Below are 18,177 nucleotides of genomic sequence, written 5' to 3' on the forward strand. Positions count from 1 at the left end.
GTTATTCGTTTTCTACCAAATGGGTCGAAAAAATGGCATAAAAATATATCCTATTTCCAACTTCCCTATAAAAATAGTTTACCGAAATCACTTTACTTTCCATCTCGCGTGTCAGAGTAATCGGTCGTTATAACACTGGTGTTCTGTTTTATCCACCTAACTCGTGCATAGTTAAAACGACATATTAAACTAAGAGATTCAGGTATCTTGCTCTTATAAAACAAACAAATCGACATCACAACATGTTATTGGTTAGAGTGATGTCAGGCAAACGGTGCCAGTTATTCGACCACTAGAATAACAGTGTTAATAAAAGCACATTTCTTTTGTATTTAATGTCTCATATTTTTCCAAATGGTTTACGTCGTAATTCAACTTGTTTTGTACATAGGGTATACGGTTCCATGTTAAACTTGCAGTAAAGCTGCCGCCAAGTTGTTGTCGCATTTTTGAAGGCTTAAAAGGGGCGTAGAAAATCTAGTCGAATGGAATTTGTCTTGGGTTGGGTTTATCTAGCACGACAAAAACACCTAAGTTTCGTAAAGGCGATTTGTCGCCTGCCAGGTCCAAGCTGGCGTGGATGCTGGACCAAATTAAGGGCTTAGTCTTCACAGAAGGTCACTGGACATTTCAAAAGGCCAGCTGAAGCCTTGACCAGTTGCACTGGATTTGTGGGGTCAAAAGGCCGAGGTTTAAGCGCTTGCCGGCGGGGATAAGAGGTCAAAATTACCGCGGATTAAAGCTCTGTAACCCTGCCTTCCTTACAGAACTACATTTATATTATTTATCTTTCCACGACTTGAAAGTCAAGGATAATGTGGGTGTCTTGGTACACTATTTGATACCGCGATAGCCTTAACTGTTCTGAGCGTCCCCTTGAAACCATGTACATTTTGCATTCAACGTTTTTAAGTAGCTGATAATTTTCACAGATAATGTGTAAACGTCAAGCCGTTGCGGTGAAATATGGAACTTATAACTTTTAAGTGACACTCAATATTTCCGTGGCGTCTTACTGATTTTTAGATAGAAATGAAACAGGAGAGCCATGGAAAAGCAGACCCGTATTTATTCCATTATAAAACTTTTAGGCGAAACTTTTTAAACTTTATCACAGTTTCAAACTCATAAAAGAGCCAAATTTTTCCAAACCACTTCAATAAAGTAGAAAAATTATCCATTACACTCTCAAAGCTGTTTAAAATCTGCTTGTATATCGGCGTTATATCAGTTACACAGCCCGATTTGAGGGCTTATGGTTTAAAGATACGAGCGTGGTGGCTTTTATGTGGAATCTACGCCGTTAAACGGAAAAATTAGATATTTTTACGAGCTTAACGAAAAGCCACAAGAATTTTGGAGATTTTTTAAAGTTGGATTTAAAAAAGTGTTGCGTAACAATGTAAGCATGATGTCGTCACAGTGGCTTTCGTGACAGGAATAATCGCTTCACTTATGACATTCCCTCACAAAGTAAGCCGCCTGCCTAAATCCAACTTTATCTCTAACCAGTGTTGTTTTTGTGGCGGAAAGAAACTCCTATCGTATTTTTCCCGGGTTTAGCGGGATTTTCGACCAGATAATCCGACCCCTAACCCCGTCGACGGTCAAAGTGACCACCGATGTGGTCGGTAAGAATTTTAATCGTTTAAAACCCTCTTAAAACCAAGCACGCGCTGTACCAAGCCAGACCAACGTCAAAGCTTTAACAAAAAAAAACTTTGTAAATCTACCTAAAAGTGTAAAATTTAACCACAAACATTCAAAACCACTAAATTGGCTAATTGCCAGCTGAGAAAATGCAGCAGCACAAAACATGTGGCACAAATCTAACTAAAAACCACAAGGTAACCCGTCAGCATAGTTTAGTGCAACGTAAGACCGAGTTGGTTAAGATTAGATTATAATCAATTGACTCACTAAAAAACTAGTTTATAGTAGAACAAATAAAAGAAAAATACCCAGAATAAACGAAAATTGTTGAAAATGGTTTGCTGTGATATTTTGTCAAAGTTTTAAACAACAATTTACAAAAGTTTTAATTAAGTTTCTGACAATTTAAAACTACAAATAAATGCCTTGTAACCTGTCAACCGTAACAAACTAGAAACAAGGGACTAATTGCATTGAAAACAAGAAACGCTGTTTTCGGAAAACATAAAATGCGGTTGACTCATATGTCAATGGACTAAGAATTTAAGAGTTTCTATAAATGATATAACTGAATTTTGTTCAACACAGGAACATAGCATAAATATTAAGTATATTTTATTATGATACGACAGCAAAGAAAACATTGATTTATTTAATAAACTTTTAAAAAATTATCGCCTAAATTCGCCTGGATTTTGCATACCGTTTACTATTGCATATAAATATAAGTAATTTTATAAAACACAGTAACAAAGAAATATTATTTCATAAAAACGAAGAAATCGAAATTTACCTTTCCAACGACATGCGTTATGTCGCATTACGAATAAAAATAAATGTACAACTTTACTTTAGAAAGCGTGGCCGTTTTAGCTAACGAATAATGACTTTAAAAAAATGCAGATTCCGCATGTTATGTTTGTGTTTATTTAGTCGTCACGTTTTGTCCTACATTAAAACAAATGTACATTTCTGGTTGGTTAAAAATGGCCGTTGACGGAAAGAAAGTTGCAAACAAAATATGCGGGTGCTTGTTTACTCCGAAGTTCCGTCGTTTAGTTTATCTTAATTGATTATCCCAACTCTTTCAACGCTCTCCAAGCGGTGAGGGGTTAACCAACTTTTCGACCGCAAATCTTACTAATCCGTCGCCGTGTCTATGGGGTAGGCCTATATCAGATATAAAGCCACCACAGTAAGCAAAGCCTTTTTCAGGTGTAGGTCGCAATGCATGAGTTGTAATCGTTGGTAACAATGTAACATCATAGGGATTAGGGTTTGGGGTCGGGTGGGTTACTTTGTACTTCGTTCTCCGCATTCGGGAAGAGCTTATCTGATCCCAAAGCCCTTAAACTGTTGACAAAATCTAGTGAACCCCGATATTTACACAATTTGTAACCGGTTAGTGAAGGTCTGGATCAACCCATGCCGTAAAAATCAGTTGTACAAAATGAAGGAAATGCGAAACATACGACTTTTTAACTTTAACTTGCAAGGTATATGCACGCTTTGCCGCGACGACAACCAGGGGTGTATATAGTATTAATATGGTGTAATACCATTAGCGTACGGTTATGTAATTCTGAACCAGGGTGGGGGAAGATGGGACACATTTTCATTCTATTTTTTCGTTCCATTTGATAGTAAACAAAGAAAATTCAAAGAAATATAAAAACCGTATTCTTACAACTCCAATAGACTGTTGTTAATTGTTTAAAACACGATCAGGGCATTTAGATATTATGTGCTAAAGGTGTCCATCTTCCCCCACTCTACTATATATATTCTATGCTACTACCAAACGGAACGATCAAACAGAATGAAAATATAGACCAAATATACGTGTATACCATCTTACATACAACTTAAAACAAAACATAGGACAATAAAATGATATATGTTTGCTTTTGTAGCGTCAATAATAAAATATGGACGGTGGCAGCGTGCGAGTTATGGCATCATGAAAGGGTTTTTGTCTATATTTTAATATGTAAAGTTCAAAACAGATTCAAAACACAGCAGGGTTATAATATGTTAGCAACGGTTTAAGTATTTTTTCAGTTTTGTTATTTGAACTGTCTTTTTACAATACCAATAAGCATATATGATCGACCAGAATTTCAGAAAAACGCATTTCCTCTGTATCGACTGTATGGTCAAACCGCCTTTAGGCATAACCGTCCACCAAGTTATACCTAAGCAAGATTTCACACGTTAAGGTCAACATGTGACCTCACTATGGGTGGCTCATCTTCGATACAGGCTCCAATTTGTTGCCGAGAGAACCGGACACAAGATCTTGGACGAATATCAAATGTCTCAGACGCGATTAAGACCACTCTGCTTCGGGCAATTCGCCAAATAATCTTTCGGGCAATTTGCCAAAAAAATGACCCGGAGAAAATTGCCGAAAAGTTCAGAGGCGACAAAGGTAATGTTACCAACGTAATGATATGAGTCATTTATGCTCTAAGTCAAAATGACAGTCAATTTGTTATTGCTGCACAATTCCACTATCGAAAGCGCAATTGGAACTCAATTATAATACCTTCACAAATTATTTTTTTTTTGCTATTTTAACACTTCGGTGTATTTTTTATGTTTTAGATTAAACTTTTGTCATTTCATTCTATTTGGGCGCGGTTTTACAGCGAGTCGCGTAAGGCTTTCTGTGAAAAATAAAACCATGTGTTTGGGTGGTAACATTTTTTACAAATTTATTTCAATATTAAATCTACGCAAAAGCGGAATAGAAAGGAAATAGATGATAAAAGCAAAATGGAAGCAGAAACTAAGAAATATACAAATATGAAAATATGTGGTTACGTGTGGTTTGCCAGAAAAATCATATATTTTTTAAATTATATAAGATTTCTGTTGAATGAAATGATCAACCGAGCTGTGAATCTGGAATGGTGTAAATTGTGACGTGACTGGGCAGATTATGACGTTATAATGAAGTTGCAAAGTGAAAGAAAGGGAACTTGCGTGACGAAACAATGACAATTGTTTATGACGTATGATTGTTAATGCTTGAAGATGATTCATAATGGAGCAATGTAAAGTATTTGTGACGTAACAATGCTGGTTATTAAGTAAGAATAGAAGGTGTTGCATGCATGTTGGGGTAGGGGGTGATTGTTTCATTTATGGAGTTTCCCAACTCGTTTACCCTGCCCGTTCTGAACGGGTCCAGGACTAAAACATGGGTGTAAAAGGGTGAAGTCCCTTCGACTTCGTCATGGTAGGGGGTTCGTGCGATTGGGTGAAACCCGTTTGCCTCGTGGAAGCGCGCGGCTCTGTCGCTGTGACTGACGGCGACCACTAGGGGCGCTGAAGGGTTGCCAACAATGTCTCTGGCGCGGATGGCATCGTTAGGTTTGGTTTGGTCTTCGGTGGGTTTGGTTGCGACTGTAGACGAATGTTGCTGCTGTGTCGACCTCGGCTTCTGCATGAACGCTGCTTGTGGTAACGCTCTGTGACTGAGGAGAGCATAGCGGTGGATTTCTTTCAGGGAAAAGTTTTGCCAAAGTCTCCCGAAAAGTCCTTTGTTTTCCTTTGCTGGTTCAAGCAATTGCGAATCGTTTCTGACTAACCGCTCACTCTGAGGTCTCGTTCTAGAAAGCTGAGCTCGCGATTCTTTCTGTTGCTTCACCCAGTATTGAGCCATGATTCGAATCGCTTCTTTATAAACAGCGCTCCCGAGTCCTTTGGACGAGTACTCGGGTGAGATCGCGCAGAAGAGTCCGTTCCACATCGGGATTCGACTTCCGGATAACTTCCGGCAAATGTTTTCATTTTCCCACGCCTCGTATCTATGTAAAAAGTTAATGTTAAAGAAACTGTTGATTTTAAGAACAGAAAAGAAAGAAATGTCTGAAAGTGAGGATTTCATATAGGTGGGTCGTGCAGCGTGACACGCCTCGGGACCTGAGATTTATGTCAGGTAAAGAGACATGATACGAAAGATTCTAACCTTTTGACTCTCTCGAATCCTTCTGCGCTGATTTTAGCGAGTCCATGTTTCTCGTAAGCTTCCCAGTAAGGCTCGTCGTCTGTAATCGCCCAACCGTGACCGTCACGTGAGGGAGGAACGAACACGACTCCTCCAATAATCTTTAGCGGGGTTCGGAAGGTGTCGGGGCCCGCAGAATTTCTGTTATTGTTCCGATCGCTGCAAGCGATGCTCGGGATTCCAATTCTAAGAAGAATGCCTTGACCAGTGGCGACTGTGACGTCATAGTTAGCATCGAGATAAGCGCGAAGGAAGGCGTCCCTCTTATTATCATCGGGAATCATGTACTTATACAGCGGGTATCGATGGAAAGATTGAACGTAGCATTCTCGAACAAGTGCCCAATCCTCGTGTGACGTAGTCAATTCGATTCTGACGTCACTTTAGAAAAGATAATTGCATTATTGCAAATGAATAAAATCAAAAATCAATTGTTTCGATTCTAAAATGATTTTATTGTCTTACCATTGTTCTGCCATTGTGGGAATTCCAGAATATCTTCAAAGACAAAGATGACAATTGAAAATCCGAGAAAAGTCGCTGAAACAGCAAAGCGACGAAACAAAACAGTCTTTATCTACCGTGGCAGCTAAATACCTGTTTAAAAGGGAGAGTAATTAACATCTCATTCATCAATGACTGGAAAATTTTCACCGACTTTGAGATTGGATTACCCTTAGCTAAGATCACGTCCGCTGCCGTGAAACTAAAACCGTGCATCCGACTATTGTTGGTACAGTTTGACATTCGAATTTTTGTCATTTGACCGCTACGGCTGTAAGGCAAAGACGGGCGATTTTTCTTTTGATTTCTACATGCAGAATATTTATCAACGATTAGAATTGAACCAAAGGTTTTAATTAATTTAACTTCTTAAGAACATTCGCCAGCACATAATAAGATTCTGTTAATTTCTGCGGTCACCATTTAGCTACGGTAAGAGATTGGCTTTCTAAAATTAAAACTCACTTGGACTTTCTAAATCTTAGAGACAGCTTGGCTAATTAGAGAGTAAGCCCACTAACCGTAAACTTGGTTTGATCTGGCTAGATTTTTTCGAAAATCGTTTACATTTATGAAATCACTTTTGTTACAAAACTATGATTTATTTAAATCACCTGAAATATCGTTTCTGTGTTTCTGTATATACAAACTAACATCTCTTTCATAAAGCTGCGGTACTTTCGATTTGTACGATCGTTTCAATGCGCTAAGCTCAAAATACATCGAGATATACTCCCGGGAAACTATTCACCTTTCTCCCGCAAAGCTGTCACACTCTCACCGATGTCTGTGCGATACACAGAGTTAAATACTCGCAGGAGGTACAAAAGAAAAAGGCGAAGCGACCGCAAAACCATAGAGAAAACTTAGCGGGCAGCAACCAGTTTCTATATCGACGGGGAAATTTTGTCCATTTTCACCCTCGCTGTTTTACCGTCAAGTGTTTGACTGTAAAATAAATTTAAATATACTTCTTATTGCTTTAAATACATTGTCACGATCGTGTTAATATTATCCAGGTGAAAAGTTTTCGCGGGTGGAAACTCCCGTGAAATTGCAAATGTTCTTGCTTATGCTTAGCATGATGGAAAAATGGGGTTTAACACACGCTCGCCTTTGACCTTTTGCAACACGTTAAAAGATGGAAAATTTACAACAAATTTTACTGGTATAATAATACCTATTTGCAATACTCCTATTACCCCAGTGACTATAATTATAACTTTACTATACTTTTACTATGACGGCATTATACCCCTTGTTACGTAAACCACTTGGCAGCCAATCAAAACAAAGAGCTTTCAAACACAATAATCTACAATTACTCGGTCATAAACACCTATCAATAACGTAGGCACCACAGAACTGCCATGTTATAACTTTACTGTAATTATTCTTCAGTCTAATATGCGCGTGTGTGATTTAAACGCAGTTATAATAGATCGTTAATACTAATAACGGTTCATGCGGTTCAGGGCTGGCGGGTGTATAAAAGGGAACTGATTCGTGTGAGTTTTAGTACACGCTTTGAACAAAAGGCCGCACGCGTAGATCATTTCACACAAGATATATTTAATTATAAATGAACCATATCATTCTGTACATAACTCAATAACCAATAGTTTCCAAGTCTTATAAAGCGGCCTATATTAGTTTAAAGTCAGTTTTAAGTATAAATACCTCGAATTCTATACGGTACACTATTTTGGGTTTAACCAATTTAAGCATCAACCAAGGTCGCCCAAATAGGTTTTGTAATTGAGTAATGAATGACGAATTTTAAGTAATAAGTTGTTTGGACAGTGTTTGAATAATTAACAAAGGTTTGGATACAAGGTTAAGCTATATTTATATATCCTGACGCTTACGTTGGTTTATAACATATTGTGTTTTATATTCTGCTGCCAAAATGGTTAAGCGGCAGTGGATTTAAAAACGCGGACCAACTCCAAATGCAAATAAAAGACAAAAACACAAAGAAACCGAAACTCTTTGCAGTAACTCGGCACCTATTTAAATAAAAAAAACAAAAACAACGCCAACATTTAATATTATGTCGGTGTCACTTGGCAGAAGTATATGGCTTACGTAATTAAACATCATATAATTAAACATATAGTCATAACATCATCCGCACAAAGCAAAGTTTCTAAAACAAAAGTAGAAGCAGTGATGGCTGAAAGCAAATACCAACTGTACTTCTAAACTTGTTACATAAGCTGTAGTTATAATCCGAGGTTGCAAAACAATGAAATGCGGAACACCTGTTGTTTTTGTGCATTGCATACTTTTCATGCTATATTAATATTTTAATTTGATTGGGAATAGTGTAGGTAAAAATAAAAGTTTAGGACTTGTTTATTGCCCCCAAGTAGCTTAGGTTTGTCTTACCGCATGCGTATATCTGCTATTTTTATTCGCAAGTAAACCAAATAAGCCCTTAAATGGAACGGAGCCATGACCAGACGATTTAGGTTAAGAATCTTTGTGCTAGAGTCTACAGCAGAATAGAACGCGTATATTGCATATGACGATATTGGTTTCCACACATTATGGCTAATACATATATATATGTTTGCCTGCATTGGCGAGAGCAACCACAATGCGGCAGACACGAATACATTGGGACAGTAATGCTACTCAATAGAAGCGACTTCTAACCGCAGACTTCGGTTACAGTGGTTTAATTCAATCCCACACCCCCATAGCAGGCTATAGTAGCGTTATCTCGCCTACCGAGTTGGTCTATACTACCTGAATCCGCCAGACACTTCGACCCTGTCGCTTTCCGCTATCTGATTGGTTGCGGTTTACACGTGACGTAACACAACAGGTGACGACATAAATACACGGGGAATCCCCACGATAACAAAGGCCATTATGTCGTGGTGAATGATTCGATTATACGCCAGGATATAAGATGCAATATTAAGTTAAACTTACAAATATTAAATAAGCAGCATTGGCGCCTTTCACGACATACAGCCATTCCATCAATATATAGAAGCCAACAGAGATGCAACATCTTGTTCTAAAACGGGCTAAGTCGTTTGGGTCATTTTTTAGTAGTTTGCATTTACGTGCAACAGTTTATTCACTTCTTAACCTCTGTGTTACTATTTAAATTGGTTGGGGCGCCACTAAATTGGTTTTCTACTGTTATTGTTGTAAATATTAAACGAATTTTAATGCATGCTTGCAAGTAGTTATATATATGTGAAATGCAGTTCGGTATTAATGTGTGCAATTTGGGTGGCACCACAAAAAGGTATAAAAGCATCGGTGTTAACAGTAAAGAAGAGTATCTACCAATATATATTTATTTAAAGCAAATCAACACAATTTTAAAACAATAGCTATCTACAACAAAACATATAAGAAAGAAAGCTATAACCACAACAAGGGTATCACTGTGTATTCACCTGCGACAATTTTATCAATTGTTAAGCATTAAAGTTTGAACAACTTTCCTACTGAGTCAAAGCCGGTAGAAACGTGTAATTTGCGGCACTCAACAACAGTTATAAGGTTCGTGTTCTTACAGCTCCGTCATACCACGCTGCCTAAGGTTCCATTGGAACTTTGTGAATCATTTTTATCGTTGAATTATATTTGATTCGCGACTTTGAGAGAGTTAAACGTGTCGGGCAAGGGTTCATGCAAAGGTCAACCTTGGGATGTGGTATGTCTAGGATTAAATTGTACAACGATAATACACGTGGCTGTGTATCACTGTGGGGTAGGACGGATTTCGCAATCCTGTTTTTAACAATTAACAACGTTTTTTTAAAGTCGTGAGGATACGGGTATATATTTTTAAACATTGTTTGTTTACAACTAAATGGCACGATAAAAGAGAATGAAAAGATGGACAATCCTACCCAGTCCTACTCTATTTTTACATGACGAAATCCGAGTTCAAAGTTTGGACATGAATATTCATTGTACGTTTTTGTTAAAGCTTAGATTGCGCATCAAATTATTATAACATTTATAAATAATGAAATATAGTGTATGCTATACTATGTTTGGTATTAGGAGTGGGGTTACGTTTTACAACTCTTGTAGGCAACTAGAAAGAACATTTACTTTTCTGGTTCTAAAGGACTAGAACATGGGTGTAAAAGGGTGAAGTCCCTTCGACTTCGTCATGGTAGGGGGTTCGTGCGATTGGGTGAAACCCGTTTGCCTCGTGAAAGCGCGCGGCTCTGTCGCTGTGACTGACGGCGACTAAAAGAGGATACGAGCTGGGTGGTAACAAAGATGCTGATGACGTCATATTGACGTCACAGGAGCTGACGTCATAGAGGGAATGATGATTGGTGTCCGGGGCAGAAGATATCTTGTTGCAGCGAAAGAAACAATTCGTGATGTTAAAACATCTTCGGGGATAGTCGGTTTCCGAAACCTTCCGAAGTTGTTTGCCCGCCCTTTTGACTAAATTGACAGGCACGTCAGTCATTATAGTTTGGTTTTTGTTTACCCAGTATTGAGCCATGATTCGGATCGCTTCTTTATAAACAGCGCTCCCGAGTCCTTTGGACGAGTACTCGGGTGAGATCGCGCAGAAGAGTCCGTTCCACATCGGGATTCGACTTCCGGATAACTTCCGGCAAATGTTTTCATTTTCCCACGCCTCGTATCTGAAGAAAAAAATAACAAGCATCAATAAAAAATAATTTACAACATAAAACGCATCGTTTAGATTTTAAACTTCAGAATAATTCATTACTTAATAATAAATTTATATAAATTTTAACTCTTCTTACCTTTTGACTCTCTCGAATCCTTCTGCGCTGATTTTAGCGAGTCCATGTTTCTCGTAAGCTTCCCAGTAAGGCTCGTCGTCTGTAATCGCCCAACCGTGACCGTCACGTGACGGAGGAACGAACACGACCCCTCCAATGATTGTTGTTCCGATGTTCTTGTTTGTTGTGTTATTGTTACTTGTAGCATTGTTGTTAGTGCAGTTTATAGAGCATTCGGTCTCGGTGGTAATATCATTACTATTTACATCTGCACTTATATGCCTGATGGCGAGCAGAATGCCTTGACCAGTATCGACTGTGACGTCATAGTTAGCGTCGAGATAAGCGCGAAGGAAGGCGTCCCTCTTATTATCATCGGGAATCATGTACTTATACAGCGGGTATCGATGGAAAGATTGAACGTAGCATTCTCGAACTACTTTCCAATCCTCTTGTGACGTAGACAATTCAATTTGAACGTTTCTTTGTATACAAAACAATTAGATTCCAGAAAAAAAAAATTTACCGGAAGAACTTACTTCATATCGTGTCTGACATTCATTGAGCAATACTACTTGTCATAACTGAGTAAGATTAAGGTACAATGTGCCAAGTTATCTGTGTTACAAAGCGGTAACTGTGTACATTAGATGCTTCAAGTTGGGCCAAGTATAAATATTTGTAATATCCCTGCCAATTAGGACACACCGGAGGCTATTAGTGCCAACAAATTAAGAAAAATAGTAAAAAAGGATGAAAAATCGACCAAAATAAATTTATTTTAAGATGGTGTCAGATAAGGGTTAGTCCCTCTTCCGTGACGAATTTAAATGTTAAATATTTGTATGTGATGTCATAGGCATCCTTTCAGACGAGACAAAACACATTATAGCAGAAATTATGGTGAATAGTCACTATTTAAACATCCTAATTTGAATAACACTTTGTGAATCACGTAGTTTCGATTCTAATGTACAAAAAAATCAGAAAAATATCTGTCACTATATTTCTAAACCGTTTAGTGATATTCTACGAGCTACACCACGTGGCAGAAATGGGCGGCAAAATAATTCAAGACAAAATAATATCGCGTGTGATGTCATAATAGTCATTCAACACGCAACAATAGATAGTTTGTTTATAAACAACATTCCTGTGGAAAGATTGCTGCAATTGTTGCAAAATGGGCTCAAAATTACTGACATACCAACCAACAATCGGGGGAATTATCACTAAATTTAGATCAAACCGCGGCCACCCCTGTAATTTAAGGTCTTCTGTCGAAAAACACCCCAATTAGTGCTAATCTAATAGCGGTTTCATCTCCCGTGGCTTTGGCTAAAAACTGTAACCGTATTTACAAAAACTGCTTCAGAAAATCGACTATAAGCTTACGTCAGTCATTATTATAAGATTTCGATTAGGCAAAGGAAAGCTACACTGACCAGCAGCCGACTTGACACAGTTGACAGCTAATCGGCAACTTACCAGGCTTCAAATGCGAGCCTTTATAAAACCACAGGACTGGTATTAACTTAGGTAGTAACCGTACATAAATAAATCATTGAAAACCAAGTATTAGGATTAACTTTAGCTACTATCAATAATTTAAATCTTTGTTTTTAGTTTTGAAACTCAATTATAGGTCGTTTGTCACGCAATAAGTGTTCAATCGTTCTGGAACGACGTCTTAAAACAATCAAATATTTTAAAGTAATTACAAAAAGTTTTAAACTTTAAAAAATTCAATTACAAAACTTAACATTAAACCTGAAAAAGGTATAAACTTTAGAGCTTTTAAGACATGTAATACAGTATGGTGGGGGAAGATAGGACACCTTTTTACTGTATTTTCCCGTACAAGTTAGTAGTAAACAAAGAACATTAAAAATGTTTTGAAACTATATGTTCACAACCTCCATATAGCGTTGTTAATTGTTTAAAACACGATCAGGATATTTGGATATTATGTGCTAAAGGTGTCCCAGCTCCCCCACTCTGCTATTATGTGCGGATAATTATTCGATATAATCTACTTTACTAAACATTGAACCCGGGGACAGTTCGGCTTAGAGGAAACTGCGTAGAATCTGTACAAGTTTTCAATATGATCATTTTCTAAGGAACAACTTTAACCAAGTTAACAATAACAGTCGTGGAAGTAAAATATTTCCTTTCATTTTCTACAAAGCAAACTTTAAAGTTCAAATAAATCTTTGCAATAACAGGAACAGAACCATTGACCCGACAACCTATAGAACGAAAGACAAACCAAATTACCCTTCTCCCCTTTTTTAACCTTTAAGTTTTCACCCTTTGTTCGAAACCACTATAGTTTACTTGACTTCCCAAAGGTTAAAATACATGAAACAAGATCTGATATTTCACCTGCAGAGGCTGTTTACTGCACAAAATTTAATCCGATTAAAAGCCAGACACTCGAATTGTGGTTGTTTACAAGTGGCCAGCGACAATTGGAATCATAAAACTTAAAATTATGGTCGATTTACGACCGTTTACATCTTTAAACAAATAAAGTCAAGGTCAGAGTTTGTCATGCGCTTAATTTTTAATTATGACGAATAAAAAAAGCATTATGGATAAACAGAAATCTCCTATAAGAAAATAAAATGTGATTTTACGTCATAAACCTTTGCCCACTGCATAGGGATCATATAAAAGCACTCAGCTTAATACTTAAGACAGATATCATCTAAAATTCGTTAAAAACTTCAAAAAATGACGGATTTGTTTTTTCAAAAGTCCACTAATTTCCAAAGTATGTGTGAAGTGCAGCCAAATAACGTATTAACAGCTGGTAAGGCGTCTTAAACGTTTCGAAGCGTACCATTACCGAAAAATAGCGAACATGTACTTTTGCATTAACCAACATCAGCTTAAAGGCGATCGCCTCAAGAAAGATTACAGCAAGTTTAAGCCGAAAAAGCAAACTTTGTTTTGGAATCTCATATACCTGGCTTAGAATGGAAGAGCTCATGGTGTAGTTTGTTTTTCATTGTCTAAAAATGATTGATTACTATGAGTTTTTCTGGGTAGGTTTGTAAATTGGTCGCCCACGTTTAACAGCCAGTGTCGGGCATATGTCGCATACATGCCAGACACCTTATATACAAAAGGAGACGCTTTCCGCTTTACAAAGTTGCCATTTTTGGAATTGTATAAATAATGTTTGCACATCATCTCAGGCATAGGTGCTACGTATATACAAACATTGCTTTTTACATATGAAATAAAATACATCAACAAATCCGTTTTTTGACGATAAAAGTTATATAGGAAGTCAAAAGAAAGGAGAAAATCCCACCACTTTCATTGCCATATTAGGTAATTGCACTGATGTAACTTTTGGCATCACAACATTATGTAATCCCAATGTAAAGGGCGCTTTATAACATCGGCGCCGAAGATTTCCAATGTTATGGATTTCTTAAGTATCGAGTTCAAATACAAGGTCATTACAAATTCAAATGCCCTTAGCATTAGGGTCAGGTAACAACACGAGCTGCAATAGAGTTTTGAGTCTTAATCTGACCCAGGAAATACCTTACAATAAAAAGGTCTGCGTCGAAAAATGAACGAAGATTCTTACTTTAATTCAGCGGTTCAAACTGTTTGAAGATCCGTGGCGCCTGTTTGGGTTTTAGCAGCGCTTGTTTTTGTTTCCGTATCTACGCCTACCGCTCTTAAATCAGCATTATAACAACCCATTCCGCCCACTTTGATTTCATTCAAGCGATTTCGCGTCAGATTGCACCAGAGGGTCACATATCACGATCTTTCTACGAGCAAATATTTAAGCAGACTATAATTCCTTGAAAAGTAGTTAGATGGTATCATTTGGTTTCACTAAAAATGAATTTTACCATAACAAAGAAACACCTTCATCCTTTTTAAGGTATAATTTTGTTACCAATTTTTACAAATAGCGTTTTAATTATGCTTTACTTTGGTTATTCATTTACATCTAAAGTTTTCACATAAAATTAAACTATAGTTTAACTATACATTTTCCTTTATCTTTAATGGATTTTAAAACCGAATTGGATTAATGCCAGAGAACTGAAGCGAAATATGTAAATTTACTTTTAAAATGAATGTAAAATTAAAGCCTAGCCGCAAGTACAAGCACTACAGCTAAACCCAGCCTTTGAATGGCAGCAACAACACTAAGAAACCGCAAAGTCAAAATAACCTAATAAATCGACGAGATTAAAAAGTCACTTCGCCAAACCGCAGCTGTTATAAAAAATGGTTATTGCCGAAACAGCCGGACCACCAGAGCGCTCAAGGATTAACGTATTTTCTGCGAACAACATTCAAGTATGTCACGAATGAGATTTGTCCGTTCTTTACATACACTTATACACGAGTGAAACGATATATAAGTAGGGTGGGGAAAGATGGGACACCTTATCATTCTATTTTTTCGTCCTATTTGGTAGTAAACAAAGAACATTCAAAGAATTATTAAACCGTATCCTCACGACTTCAATAAAAGAACGTTGTTAATTGATTAAAACACGATTAGGATATTTGGATATTCTGCGCTAAATGTGTCCCATCTTCCCCCACCTACTATACGAAGAATTGGGATTTTTGTACAAACCATAAATGGTACCTTTAATGGCAAAAACAACGAGAGCTAAAAAAACACAGAAATTCCCTAAGTTTGAATAAACAGGAACTGTTTTACCATTCATGACATTTGTACTATGAACTACAAAACCCCAAAGTAAAAAAGTTTCGCTTAAATATAAGTTAGCCGACATATATTTTTAACAGGGGCTCTAATATAACAAATGCAAATTTTTGCTATTTCGGACATTTGTTTCATAAATATAAAGAGCCAAACGTAAAATAGGCCTCTAAAGAGTTTTTAAAATTAGAACACGCCATATAACGAAAGTTTTTATAAAAACAGTAGAAATTTTCCAATTATTATTTAAGTTTAGGCTTTATGAAAACGTTCCAAGTTCAAATATAATATCCTGGAAAAGGGAGTTTCCGAGCGACAAGTTTGCAATTTCCTTCCTCAGGCAAAAGGGGGTTGGAGAAAAGAATTAAAGAGACGTCATCCGTCAACGTCGGTAGGAAATTCCATGTTTACATGTCAACAAGTCAAGTGTTTGTTAATGTAAATTATCCGCCTTGATTCGTCAGTTTACTTTTGTAGTATGCCTAGCGCCAGAGGTGTCCTGTTTAATCCCCAGGTGACGGATATTACTAGAATAATACGACACAACTCTAGAATTCAAATCAATTCAACCGATTGTCGGCCCCATTGTGATTTAACTAACATTGTGTCTAGAACTTGGAAGCAGATAGAATAAGAATGTAAACAGTCTCGAATATATTTAAAGCTTTAATGGAACACACAGTAAGGTTCAAGTGCTACGAAATGTGCAACAAACAAAATCAAGCCCAAGAAAAATTAATCTTAGAAATATATTATATACAAACAAATCAATTCGAACGAATATAGCGTATGGGCAGGGGGGCGCCTAAAATGGCATCAACTGTCTCTACTAAAGAAATATTAAAATAAAAATCAGAACACATGTTAATATTTTTGAAATATACTTGGGTATTCAAAACGTGCACTTATGGCTGTTTACCGTTTACGTTGAGTGCACATTACTAGCGAACCCAAATGTTTGAAACGAAACCGAAATGTCAAAGCAACTAAAATCACACATTGAATCGGAAAAGCTCTTTTAAAAATGTCCTTAAACGTTTAATGATGAACCTAAACATACCATTGGCGGCCGTGTCAACCAATATGCTATATTGCGGCTTATTTAAAATGTGTTTTACATAGGCGTGCTCAAGTGCAGACAAGCAAGCGGCAAAGTTAACGATATTAACGCAGTCTGGCGCGAACTTTTGGCTGCTAAACAATCGTTTTGTTCGAGAATCGGGCACGCGCTCACCGCTAATTGGCGGAACAATCGGGCGGCTTGAAAATGCATTATGACGTCACAGATGCAACGCACTTCTCCGATTAAAAGTTGCTTCTGTTTCCTGAGTACGGCGGTTGGGGGGTAAGTTAGGCGGCAATTAGTGGGTAAGGGTGTAGTATTTTAAGCCCAGAGCGGCGGCTAGCAGTGTTTATCTATTTCGTTCGGAAATACTTTTTTGTTAATGGAACATACAGGATTTTTTAAACCTGGCAACACTGTTAATATAGACGTTTGGGTGATACATTTTGATAACTGAGAAACGGGGTAGGGGTTATATTGTTGGGATTAGTGTGGTCTATAAATCTTCTTATCATGTATTACAATGTTAGGGACCATTGGATATTCTGTAAAGACGGGAAGAGCTTCGCGATGCGCAAACAAAGTATTTTATTTCAATACTAGTTATACAAAAAGTTTTCTTTTTTTAATGGGTTTAATGCATTAAAAACGACATTTCTATTTGAGAATTTTATTATTAAAATTATTTAATGGGGTGAAACAAATTTGTTTTTTATTTGTTTTTTTTTATTATTTTAAGTTATGTTTAATGTAGCAGTTTGGAGTAAGATGGGGTTTCTTATCTTTATTGTCACAGTTGAAAGCAAACAAAGATTTTTTTCAGAATAATATCACCGTATCCGACTATAAAAGAGCGTTGTTAATTGTTAAAACACGATTAGGAAATATAGTATATTAGTATGTGCTATCATCCTACCCCACAGTACTATCATTTAATAATACATTCTGTTCGTCATTTTTCTAATTCTAGATTCTCATCTCATTGTGTTTATGACGTAAACAAATGGAATTCTTTATCTTATTGTCACCCAACAATGATGTTTGTGTAGTTCAACCAACCAAGAACATCAGGAAACTACAATTTTCTCCCGTGTTGCGACGTCATAATACAAACACAATGACAGGTGTGATGTCAGAATTAATGAAGAAATAATTTCAACTCATTGAAACGTCATAACTAAATTTCTACAATTCTAGAATACGCAACAATCCCCTTACAATAGTTGTAGAATCAACATAATAATTAATTTTCTAGTATTGAACAATCACTTATTTACGTCACAATAGTCTATTGTGATGAAAAATTGGTTTCATTGTCCTATTTGTTGCGTACGATTGAGGGTGGCGCCAATTGTGATTCAATTTCGATCGGAATGAAATTCGAAACAAAATTAATTTCTGTCGCGAATCTGCACACAAAGTTGTTTTTGTGTGGCTAGGATTTTAGTTTAATCCTATTTAATAATTAAAAGCAAAA

General features: G+C 36.9%; 2 protein-coding genes across 2 annotated transcripts; both read right to left on the reverse strand.

Annotated features, from left to right (window-relative positions):
- Positions 1 to 4,344: 4,344 nt before the first annotated feature.
- Positions 4,345 to 6,300, reverse strand: LOC149736054 (uncharacterized). Its single transcript, XM_089878777.1, has 3 exons — positions 6,134 to 6,300; positions 5,630 to 6,049; positions 4,345 to 5,468 (listed from the first exon to the last, which is right to left on the reverse strand). Exons 1-3 carry the CDS (start codon positions 6,145 to 6,147, stop codon positions 4,745 to 4,747), a joined length of 1,158 nt encoding a protein of 385 aa, XP_089734903.1. The 5' UTR covers positions 6,148 to 6,300; the 3' UTR covers positions 4,345 to 4,744.
- Positions 6,301 to 9,311: 3,011 nt separating this feature from the next.
- LOC149736055 (uncharacterized) lies at positions 9,312 to 12,350 on the reverse strand. Its single transcript, XM_089878778.1, has 3 exons — positions 11,460 to 12,350; positions 10,942 to 11,403; positions 9,312 to 10,815 (listed from the first exon to the last, which is right to left on the reverse strand). The coding sequence occupies exons 1-3, from the start codon at positions 11,480 to 11,482 to the stop codon at positions 10,272 to 10,274; spliced, it is 1,029 nt and encodes a 342-aa protein (XP_089734904.1). The 5' UTR covers positions 11,483 to 12,350; the 3' UTR covers positions 9,312 to 10,271.
- Between the last annotated feature and the right edge of the window lie 5,827 nt (positions 12,351 to 18,177).

This window comes from Ciona robusta, chromosome 5 (genome assembly GCF_009617815.1).
Source record: "Ciona robusta chromosome 5, ASM961781v2".
Taxonomy (NCBI): Eukaryota; Metazoa; Chordata; class Ascidiacea; order Phlebobranchia; family Cionidae; genus Ciona; species Ciona robusta.